A 12,666-nucleotide genomic window follows, 5' to 3' on the forward strand; every position below is an offset into this window, starting at 1 on the left:
AAAGAAAATAAAAAGAGGGTGTAAAATGCCAATTGAGAATGGTAGTTTTACCCCCACTTTGCACATGTGTAAATTGCAGCAGAAGTTACATGGCAGCGAAGAGTCAGTTCTACAGTGGGTTGAAGGCAGATCCAAGATGCATAATGGGGCTTTCTGACAGTGCTGAAAGAAGAACAAGTGTGGTATGCCATGCACAGGGGCCCTTTTGGGATGATGGCTTAAACTCACTCAGGCCTGGTCTACACTAAAAAGTTAGGTCAAGCAAGCTATGTTACACCCCTGAGCAATGTAGTTAAGCCAACCTAACCATTGGGGTATACAATGCTAGGCTGAAGGAAAAATTCTGCTGACCTAGCTATCATCTCTTGGAAAGGTGGATTACCTACACCAACGGGAGAACCCCTCTCCCTTTGGCATAGGTAGTGTCTATACCGAAGCAGTGCAGCGGTGCAGCTGCACCGCTGTAGTTTTTAAGGGTAGACAAGCCCTAAGAAGTAGTTTCAAATATAAGTACCTTGAAATAAGTTAACTTGCACTTTGAATACAACCACTAGATGTAAGCACCACTATCTCCAGATTACTACAGTATTAATCATGCAAGTGCAATAATTGAATAATTGCACAGGGATTAAAAGACTATTTGAACCTCAAATATAAAGCTGCAGTGATTTTGTACTATATGCCAGCCTGAATTTTATTACAGTTTCTATAAGCAAAATTGGCTAATGACAATAACCTTAAATAAAAAGGGAATATTTCTAAGCATTTAAATATTTTTCTTTTTATTAGGCATTTTTATATCAAGCTAAGACATCAAGTTTTGAACAGATGGTCCTCTAGCTAAATGATTAATGATGTTTCATCCTCAAGAGATGTACTATGGATCATTCAGGTCACTCTAGTTTAGGTTGTGTAAGCACTTGAATTATAAGGCACAAATTCAGGGATCTATAACTCAGCTGGAAAAATTCACTCCAGATTGAAATTAGGTATTTAAAGTCTCAAGTTCAAGAACTATTTCTGAAGACTTAAGAACTAGCTCTATTAATTTATTTTTACATCAGTGAGAAAAAAAAAAGGAGAAGTTTATCAGTTTTAGATTCTTTGAGCATTGGTTTAAATTAAAAAACAACTTCACTTGAATAAATGAAATTTGAGAAAATAACCTAAAGCAATTACAATTTTTTAAAGACCTGAATAGCCAATGCATTCTGCTTTGAGTGGAGTCTACTATATATGCGCAGGAACTGAATTTCAAAGGATTTTATATGCCTTAATATGCATTTACAAGACTGTAAAAGCTTTTAAAAATCTTGTAATTATTTAGTAACACAAACTTTAAGCACCATCAGTATTTATAAAATAGGTATTCTAACCAGAGATATGATTAATTTACTCAAGTCAAGACCAATTCAAACTGTTAATAGAATATCCCTTAAGAGTCCATCACTGTTCCAATCCAGCATAGATAGTGACCCAATTATTGAAGAGTTGCTTTGTCATGGCCTGGGGGTTGGTGGTTTCAGCCCTGTTCAGAGTTCATTCATGTTCACATCACAAAATCTCAATCACAGCTGGAGGTTTAGCTCAAATGTCAAGACAGAGACATGATGGAGATGTAACTACTCTCTCACCACAAGGGATGATCCTTCCAGATCAGAGATTAAGCACATTGGCAGGGTGGCAATCCTGTACTGCTCCTGCGAGCACTGTACTTGTTCTGTGCGTCAGAAAAAGGTCAGACTGGTGCCTTACATACTGAATTCACAGTTCATATTAAAATTCTATAGTATAATACACTGACTCATTCTATCATTTTCATAATATTCTCAACAGGTTAGGAGATCAAACCGGTAATCTCATTTAACTAGAAATATGGCAATTTAGCTATAATCTCATGAATACCAGCAGAGGAAAGTGAAGAAAATAAATAAAATGCCATCCAAGATAAAGTTAATACAGTAACAACGTATGCAGCTGCTAACAAAGAAGAAATTTTAAAAATTTAGGAAAAAGAAAAAAAATTCAGAACAGTGTAGCCTACACACCTATGCTTTGTGAATGATTGACAAAAGACAAATACATTAAGAGAGAGTTCATTACTGCAGCAGACACAATAATGGGTTTTCTGGAAGCAGGATCTTCTAAACAAAGTGCAGGAAGAAAAGCAGCTAAGAAGAGAGATGCATTGTAACCTTTAAAAGGAATAAGCAACATTGCACTCCTTTACACCTTTCCTGTAAAGAGCTCTGTGCAAGAGCAGGGGTCCACGCACATGGAGCTTATTGAAGAAAGAGAGCCCTAGTGCATCATGCTTAAGGGTGAAATTGAGAAGTAACAGTGACACACATGAAACTTTAATGAAATTTTAAAGCCTGAAAATATACTATGTGCTGCTCTTTGTCCTCAGTTCAGTATGTTCTGGTCCTTTTGATGCTCTCAAAATTCCTGTAATTTTTGTGCCATCTGATTCTCAAATGTTACGTTCTGTGAAATAGCATCTGAAAACGAAGAGATGGCAAGAGCTGTTCGGTGAGAATACAGTGATGAGAGCTCAGGAAGACAGGAGCAATACAAAAATCTATGTTATTTCAGACTTTCACAATTAATTGAAGTATTTGTAAAGAGAAAGCCATCATCATCAGACACCCAGCAACAGCCAGGGCTGACTGTTAAGCATGATGAGCATGCAAAACCATTGAGATTCACTGAAGGGACAGCAAAGAATCCTGTGGCACCTTATAGACTAACAGACGTTTTGCAGCATGAGCTTTCGTGGGTGAATACCCACTTCTTCGGATGCAAGAAGATTACTGAAGGGACAAACACTGTCAAATCTGGGAATGGTTCTCAAAACGAGATAGATAAACAAAACAGATGGAGATTATTAAATAAAAACTTTATTTTTTCAAATGCACCTTTTAGGTGTGTTTGAAGTAGCAAAAGAATATTTAAAAACACAATAAATTGTCACTATAGATGACAGGATAGAAGGAATGCAGGTTTTATTTGTATTTGTTGTTATGATATATGTTCAAATAAGATTTCAATTTCTAGAAGAATTTTGTAAGTATTTCTTTGAATGCAATTAATGTAAAGATGTTAATATTACAGTATTAATGTAATACACAAAAGAGGTGACAAAGTTAGTATGGGAATAACACCTATATTTTAAGCACTATACATTTTCTTTTGGAATCAACAAAAAAAGTGGGTAAATTTCCACTCCTCCATATGCTATTGTGACCTTTCCACATCAACAGTCTTTGACCAAATTGATAGTATTTTTCTTCCAAAACTGTGTGGATGGCCAACAGATTGGTATATCTAAATGTATATACAAAGAATCCTATTGAGATCTGAATACTCCCTCCTTCTCCACTTCTATATTTCCCTTCCTCTTTCCTTAAAATACACAGTATATAGAAGTATTTTATAAGAAACCAGAAATCAAGGAAGTAACCAAATTTCTCTTATTTTTTCTGAGTGGTTTGATCAGAACTCATGTGAGGAGAGAAAGCTCTTCTTATTTTACTATATATGTATTTAACTCAATCAAAGTCTGCTCAGCTTCTAGAACATCTAGTTCACAGAAGGTTTATTCAGCTGTTTAACTGACTTTTTTCTAAAATAGACAATGATTATAGATATATACCACTTATACTAAGGAGGCATGAGAGGAATTATTACTGTCATTTTCCTTTTGGGGTGCTACATCCATTTGATATTCTGTAAAGAAATTTCAATCTCAACTAGCTCCTGAACTGTTTAAGTGTAGAATTACCATTATAATGACTACTCTGTCATGGAAATATAATCTAAAGAGTTATTTTTAAATGATTCTTAGAAAGCTCACAGACATCTATCAATTCACTTTCCTAAATCTGCCATTTGATCATACTAGTAACAACCTGTCAGCTTTAACTATTGGACTATTTGTTACCGTGTGTCCAGTACCCAGAAGCTCATTAATTACCTAAACTCTTTCTGTAGGTCTTGTTAATTACCCGTCTCCTGTCTCAGAGGACCTTGTTAATAACTTGCACAATCTCTCTAAAGCGGTCCTAACAACACATTAGAATTAAAGATGCTTTTCTTTTAGCACCTGTCAAGTGGTGTAAATTGAGAAATTTTCACATCAGTTTATTAGCCTACTGTAGTGTATTTTTTTAAACAAACAATTTTACAGAAATGATGCACAAAGGTTTGGTCATTTTATGAAGGATTTTTATTTTTAAAAACAAATATCTATTTATTTAGGTATGTTCAGTATAAAGACAACATGGCTGGTGTCCACAGATCAACCTCCTGAGAGCTCTATCAATTAATGGGAGCAATTACAATAATGAATGCAATATAATATATAGGGCAAAAGTTTCAAAGCAGTCAATTAGGAGTTATGAAGACAAATCCCATTACTGCTAAAGGATGACAAAGAATACTAGCATATATTGTATGCTTAGTGACTTTTCATTGGCTGCATGGTGTAAATGCCTTGGAACTAATGGATTTATAAACATTTACAAAAAGTGTGTTTTCTTTTACTGTAAGGCCATAACAGATTTCAAACATCAAGAAGTTAGCACAGAAGTCTCTAATGCACATTTACATCAGACAATAAAAGAAGAAAATAACCCTTACCATTTACATAATACTTTACATCTTCAAAGCCCTTAATCAATTCTAATATCCTCACAAAATTTTTAAGGGGTACAGAAGCATCATCCCTATTTTACAAATAAGGAAACTGAAGCAGAAAGGTTAAATGACTTGCTCAAGGGTACAGAAAGAGCTCTTGCCTGAGCTGAGATTATCAGAAATTACAAGTTCCTATATCTCCATATTTCCAACATCTCTTACTCTTGCTGATTTTATTGTAATTCTCTAACAGGTTAACCCTTATTAAGCTTACCAGAACAATGAAAACGAAATCCTGTTTTCCCAAGGGCTACTGCATCCATTTAACTGTTGGAAACAAATAGGTGCTGTAAGCAAACTACTGACATCCCTCCCCACTTCTGAAGTAGCAAACACAATTACTTTTTATTTTCATAATGTATTGTTTTATAACAGCAAGGATGATCAATAAGGTGGGCAATTAATGGATTGTCTAGGTGATGAACAAAAGCCTCCTTCCAGGAACTCATCTAGCCAACAATTAACTATACTACCAGGAAATGCTATTCCTCAAATTATTGTTGTTTAATCAAAAATGCCAAACTAAATTAATTAGGATTAACATGGGGTCTGATCTAAAATTCACTGAAGTCAATAGAAAGACTCGCATTAACTTCAAGAGGCCTGGTAGACCCACCAAGAGTTCATGTATGTGTGTGTGTGTGTGTAAGTTACCCACCTAATTACCTTTGAGTATGTGTGCTCCAGGTATCTTAGATAATAAATCAGACACCCCCCCTACAAAAAAAAATTGCCAGTCTTTTTCAGATTCACTTGATCCAGACAAAAACTTGTATCATCCTAATCTCCAGTCAGCTATGGTCAAAACCAAAACTAAATCCACCACCTCAAACCTTAAGTCCCAGATTCAAAAAGGTGATACACTTCCTTCAACATTAAAAGCTTAATGGTCAGCCATCCTGATGCCTGAGAAAAACAGACCCTGTCCTACCAACCTACATTCACAATAGTTTTACATTCTTCATGTGGTCTCCATTTAAACTGTGTAAATGACAAAAGTTACATTTCAGCCTTGACATTCTATCAGATAATCTTCAGATACATGCTGCATGAGGCCAGGTATATGGTTTCTTTGTAATTTAAGCAAGACAAGTGCATTTGTCTATCATTTACATTACCTTGCCTTTTAAACCTCTAGTTGGGAAATGTACCCAGAGATTTCTGAGTGTACTAAGATGGGGAGAACTGGAGGAAGGCTCTGGCGGATAAAATCAAGTTTGATATAACGCAGTTTCACCTATAACACGGTAAAAATTTTTGGCTCCTGAGGACAGTGTTATATCGAGGTAGAGGTGTATATAAGAAATTCATCCTTTTTACTTACAAATGAATGAGCAGTGGTATAAACATATATAATAAAGCACAAAGGTTATATACTTGAACACAAACACATTTTCATTTATATAACATGCTCAAGATATCAGGTCCAAATAAAATAAAACCTACCTAGATGCCGGCAACATGCTTGTGGGCTTGAAGTTTGTTGTAAACGGATTACGTGAATCATAATCAAAACTCTCCTTATGACTTTCAAATGCACTAGGTGATTTCAAATGACTTTCAAATGCACTGTCAGATCCTCCATTACTAAGTTTGTCCAACTTCTTGCCATCTTTTTTTCCAGTCACTCTTTCAAAAAGGCTAACTTTCTCCTTTTTCTCTTTTTTAATTTCTTTTTTTATTTCAACAGGCTTGGAAAACAGACTTATGTTTTGGTCCCATGATGCAGGGCTTTCTTCAAATGGATTTTTTTGTCTTGGCAGCGTTGCAAACTTTTGGGGCAATGACGCACTCACATTTGTAAAGGGGTCATTTTGTGCTTCAGATGCTGATTCACTTTCATCAGCTGTGTTGTCAAGCTGGTTCATTTTAGAAGTATCAGCACTTAATGTCCTCTTATGTGGAGATTTTAGACTTCCTGCAAACAATTTTGTTGTTAGTATATAAGCAGTGAGACATTACCTCACACTTTATGACCAGTGGAGAGCTCATGTTATTAAATTCAGGTTTAGAAGTTTTGCAATTGGTTCTAATTTCAAGAGACAATTTTTACTGAGCTTTTAAAAAAAGCAAAGCGGTTGTGGTCCCCAGTATGTGGTTAAGGAATTTTTAAGGAATCCATATGCTCTGCAATAAGCACTTATTTTCTATCTCAGTGGTTTTCACGCTGCGGTCCGCGATGGTACTCCAGGGGGGTCTGCGAATCATGTCTGAGGCCACTGGCCCCACTGATCAGCAACATGCAGGACGCGCTGGGAGGGAGGAGCAGTGGGGATGGGGCGCGCTCAAGGGAGGGAAGAGGAGGGGCAAAGGCAGGGGATAGGTTGGGTGGGGTCAGGGGCTGAGCAGGGGTTGAGCACCCCCGAGGAAAATTAGAAGCCGGCTTGGGGATCTGTGAAAATTTTTAAATCAAAATGGGGGTCCTTGGGCTGCTAAAGTTTGAGAACTGCTGATATGAAAATTAGGTTGTACACACAAGGTGGTTGTGACTAGTTTGAAGTTGTAGAACAATACATTTTTGTCATTTTCTAAAAGAAATTTTGCACAACTAAAAGTATTTTTAATTCTTTATCTACATTAGAGTTACTCTGATGATAGTTTCTGGACATTCTAAAAAACATGATCAGATTATTTTTTTCTTAAACATTTCTGACCAGTTAAACCATGTTTTGTATTGGATTGCTACATAAAATGTAATGTTATTACTGTATGCTTTAAACTTAAGAAAAAATGGTCAATGAAACAGTCACAGAAGCTGGTTATTCCCTGTTTCTTGGCAACAACATTTAAACGGGAAATGGGCATCACCTACTGATCTAAATAAAAAGGCAAGACTTCTATGAATTAACCTACTGTACAGAGAAATAATTTTAAACATTTTTGTATGGAATTTACAGCATGCACTAAACGCAAGAGATTCTTAAATGTTTTCACTCTGATAGCAATGAGACTACAATCATAATGGCTAAGATGAAGAAAAACATGTTTTACTTACCTCTTTCATCAACAGAAGTAAAAGATTCTAACTGACTTCTGAAAATGTGTGTATGGCCAATTGTGCCGGATTTCATTTTTTCTGAAGACACATGTGATCCAGTTAAATCAGACATTGAATGAGCTGAAGATAATCGCTGAGGTCCCAAAAGGAAAGGTTTTTTTGGTTTTGATTTTATTTGTATTTCATTACTAGCCATGTCCATGTTCGCATCAGGTATGTGAGTACTCAGAATGATTGCAGAAGATGTATCCGAAAGCGTTCCATCATTCTTTCGACCCTTCATTTTGTCTTTCAGTTTAGCAAAGGGGGATTTTGTTTTGTCCTTCATTGACAGATCAAACATGCTTGCTGTCATATTATTCCTCATAAACTGAATATTGACCTTGATTTCTCCTCTGGCTTTAGTTCTTTTCCCTTGTTTGGACTCTAGGATAAACCATCTTAAAAGAGAAAGGAAGTGAGAGAAAGCAAGTTGAGATATGTTTCATTATGAAGACTAGTCATAAAGCTGCATGCTACTACAAGTTAAAATAATCTTGATATTGTAAACTGAACACCAGTGCTACAAAGATTTTTATTCATGGAATTCTTGGTTAAGATTTTCTATGTAATAAACTGATCAAATTTATATTTTTTCCAATATAAATTTTTGAAAAGGAAGCTTTAAAAATTACTTTGGCACTTGGAATGTGAGACTGGTGAAAAGTCAGGCTTGGTGCAAGTGTACTAAACCCCACTGAAGTCAGTAGAGTTGCATCTACTTAACAAGGCTGAATCTGGCATCTAGCACTAAACAGCCAAATATTTTTTATTTTGCCATTTAAAAAGGACATTGTCAACGTTTCCAAAATAGCCTTTATTTGTAAATAACGTACTACATAAATGTGTATTGTTTGCCAAGTGTTTCACCCAAAATTCATTTTTGTTTTGGTTTTGCTTAAGTTTATATGCCAGTAAATATTTTTTTTCCTCCCCTGCTGAGGTTTACATGAGTGGCACTAGCAGAGAAGTGGTCACAGACTGCCATTGGGACCTTTGGGTAATTCAGGGCCAAACATCCCATCAGTTATGCAAGTTCATTTCCAAATGCCTTTAACGCTAGTTGCAAGAGCACAAATAGCAGAGCAATCAGGCCCCACTTAGGTATGCCCCCACAAAGAAGGGCTTTCTATTTTTACTAAGTATACATTTGAAGGCCCGGATAAGAGGATTGAGAATTTTTTCATCCCTTCAATAAAGGGGTAGGGGAATTACATCTCTAATAAGGATACTCTTCCTTCTAATTGTTAGGCATTTAATTTGCATATAGGTTAAACAAAAAGCAAACAAAGAAGTGTTAACAGTGAAGAAAAATATTTCTCTTTTCAGTCAACCTGACTTCACCCTCTTTAGTATCAGTAATGCCACAAACCTAACTAGTTCATCTGACTCTTTAATGGAAAAACAAGGTAGACAAAACCTAAACTCTAATGTAAACAGAAAATACACACACCCACCCATATACCTGTCCTTTGTACATCATAAAGTAGCAAAAGAAGTGAAAAAAAAACAACTCCCCGATGCCCTTTGAAAGGTCACCTTTAAAAGAAGCTTGCTCAGACTCCATATGTTCTACTGTTTGTATTTAAACACAAAAACGAAAAAATCCATCCACATACACCATACACAACCCTTATGTTCTATCGCTGGACTTAAATTGTACATTATTAATAAAAGCAGATCCAGTTTCTCAGCCAAGCAAAAGCTGAAGCAGTGAAAGCTCCCCCTTCTACACCATTTACTGGACAGGTCAAAATTTCATGTGGGATTGTGGGTTGTTGTCGGAGCACTCTTAAAGGGAAGAAGTAAATTCTGGCAAGAAAGACCAGGAAACAAAAAAATTATACAAACTTTAAGTCAGTTTTTCCAAATTTAAGAAGTCCAACCTCAGCAGTGATTAAGCATTTATCCCCCCACTAAATCTCAGACAGGAATATTGTATCTTTGACAGTATTCTTGCAAGGATATTCCTGAATTTGCATATGTTTTCATTTAGGGATCAGAACATTACTATAATTTTAAACTGACATCTGATGTTTATTAACTTGTTTTGTAACAATGTCAAAAGACACATTTAAGGTTTAAAAACAGAAATGTTAGTGTATCTGTGTGTGGATAGTCCTTTACTGCTTAATATAAGCCAACTACTGAAATCATTATCACAAGTTAACTAATGTGTGTCACTATCGGTATCTCCTGTTATTGGGACACATACAGCAAACTATTTTGACATTCATAAAAACCTGAAGGAGTTTCATTATAGAACGTTTACAATTTGCATGTTGCTTTCGGAGTATACACAACTTGCATTCAAAGACTTTAAAGAACTTCACACCAAAAAAATAGTTCAGTTGCAAAAATGAAAAAAAAAATATCCCTTGGAAAATAACAAAAATACATGTGGTGCTTGATCCTGCACTCACTGAAGTCAACAGCAAGGTTCCCATTGATCCACTGGTGCAGGTCTAGGCCAATGGAGCCTGATCCTGAACTATTTACTCATGCAAAATTCTCATCAACTTCAGTGGAGTTTTGCTAGTGTGATAACTATAGGATCAGACCTTTCTTGTTCTTGGTATAAAAACACACATTTGATTTTTATGGCAAATACAAGGTTATTTTGGTAACTTTGGAGACTGTATCTTACATTTTAGTTATAATGAAATTTCCATATGCTTCAGCTCATAAGAGAATGAGAGAAGTAGACTCAATTTCTGATTTTTTATTCAGAGTCAAATATTTTTTCTAATACTGATAAGAATAAAACTTAATAAATCTTGCGAACAGTTCATCGTGAACAATCAATTCCTAAACAAAGTGAATATTTCTTATTAGAATCTGTTTTTAAAGTACAAGATTGCTTCTCTATTTGCTGCACACAATGTATATAATAGGAAAAGAATTGGAAAATAAAGTTGTGTTTTCAGATAGCAGCATATTGGGCCTGAATTATTAAATTCCATTACACTATTGCCAATTTTTATATTGTAATGTATTATAAAAGGTTATAAAACTTGCTATTTTGGTTTTGCTTACAGTACTTTTAACCACAATAAATGTTGCAGTTGACAGGATGCCATGAGCTTTTTCCTTAGAAAGCCTGCATAAACTAGGAAAATAGCCAGTAACATGCATGAACAGGGACTTTTATTTAATAACCAAGTATTACATCCATTCTTACAGAGTCTTATTTAAACAGTATCAGAGGGGTAGCCGTGTTAGTCTGGTTCTGTAGAAGCAGCAAAGAATCCTGTGGCACCTTAGACTAACAGACGTTTTGCAGCATGAGCTTTCGTGGGTGAATACCCACTTCTTCGGATGCAAGTAGTGGAAATTTCCAGGGGCAGGTGTATATATAAGCAAGCAAGAAGCAAGCTAGAGATAACGAGGTTAGATCAATCAAGGAGGATGAGGCCCTGTTCCAGCAGCTGAGGTGTGAAAACCAAGGGAGGAGAAACTGGTTCTGTAATTGGCAAGCCATTCACAGTCTTTGTTTAGTCCTGAGCTGATGGTGTTGATGATGCCACAGCACAACAGGTTGCTGAGCTCTGTGCCTTTATCCTCACACACAACTATTTCAAATTTAATGACAATATATATCTCCAGATCAGTGGCACCGCTATGGGCACCCGCATGGCCCCACAATATGCCAATATTTTTATGGCCGACCTGGAACAATGCTTCCTCAGCTCCCATCCACTCACGCCCCTTCTCTATCTACGCTACATTGATGACATCTTCATCATCTGGACCCATGGGAAGGAGACTCTGGAAAAATTCCACCATGATTTCAACAGCTTCCACCCCTCCATCAACCTCAGCCTGGACCAATCTACACGGGAGGTCCACTTCCTAGACACCACAGCGCAAATAAGTGTTGGTCACATTAACACCACCCTATACCGAAAACCTACCGACCGCTATGCTTACCTTCATGCCTCCTGCTTCCATCCCGGGCACACCACAAGATCCATTGTCTACAGCCAAGCACTGAGGTACAACCGTATCTGCTCTAACCCCGCAGACAGAGACCAACACCTAGAAAATCTCCACCAAGCATTCTCAAGACTACAGTACCCACACGAGGAAATAAGGAAACAGATCAACAGAGCCAGCTGTGTACCCAGAAGCCTCCTACTGCAAGACAGACCCAAGAAAGAAACCAACAGGACTCCACTGGCCATCACATACAGTCCCCAGCTAAAACCCCTCCAACGCATCATCAGGGATCTACAACCCATCCTGGATAATGATCCCACACTTTCACAGGCCTTGGGTGGCAGGCCAGTCCTCACCCACAGACAACCTGCCAACCTGAAGCATATTCTCACCAGCAACTGCACACCGCACCATAATAACTCTAGCTCAGGAACCAACCCATGCAACAAACCTCGATGCCAACTCTGCCCACATATCTACACCAGCAACACCATCACAGGACCTAACCAGATCAGCCACACCATCACCGGTTCATTCACCTGCACGTCCACCAATGTAATATATGCCATCATATGCCAGCAATGCCCCTCTGCTATGTACATCGGCCAAACTGGACAGTCTCTAAGGAAAAGGATAAATGGACACAAATCAGACATTAGGAATGGCAATATACAAAAACCTGTAGGAGAACACTTCAACCTCCCTGGCCACACAATAGCAGATCTTAAGGTGGCCATCCTACAACAAAAAAACTTTAGGACCAGACTTCAAAGAGAAACTGCTGAGCTCCAGTTCATCTGCAAATTTAACACCATCAGCTCAGGACTAAACAAAGACTGTGAATGGCTTGCCAATTACAGAACCAGTTTCTCCTCCCTTGGTTTTCACACCTCAGCTGCTGGAACAGGGCCTCATCCTCCTTGATTGATCTAACCTCGTTATCTCTAGCTTGTTTCTTGCTTGCTTATATATACACCTGCCCCTGGAAATTT

General features: G+C 37.1%; 1 protein-coding gene across 5 annotated transcripts in view; it reads right to left on the reverse strand.

The window, feature by feature from the left end:
• Positions 1 to 12,666, reverse strand: part of RAB11FIP2 (RAB11 family interacting protein 2) — a 51,466-nt gene that overhangs the window by 18,620 nt on the left and 20,180 nt on the right. For 4 of the 5 annotated variants that reach the window (XM_039482263.1, XM_039482262.1, XM_039482261.1 and 1 more), the window contains 2 exons: positions 7,694 to 8,136; positions 6,145 to 6,616 (listed from right to left, as the gene is read on the reverse strand). In XM_039482263.1, the coding sequence (XP_039338197.1) occupies positions 6,145 to 6,616; positions 7,694 to 8,136 (915 nt within the window). Of the gene's footprint in view, positions 1 to 4,912; positions 4,966 to 6,144; positions 6,617 to 7,693; positions 8,137 to 12,666 lie in introns of all 5 variants that reach the window. The other variant, XR_005583017.1, reaches the window with a different exon arrangement.

The sequence above is a fragment of the Mauremys reevesii genome, linkage group 7 (genome assembly GCF_016161935.1).
Source record: "Mauremys reevesii isolate NIE-2019 linkage group 7, ASM1616193v1, whole genome shotgun sequence".
In the NCBI taxonomy this organism is placed as follows: domain Eukaryota; kingdom Metazoa; phylum Chordata; order Testudines; family Geoemydidae; genus Mauremys; species Mauremys reevesii.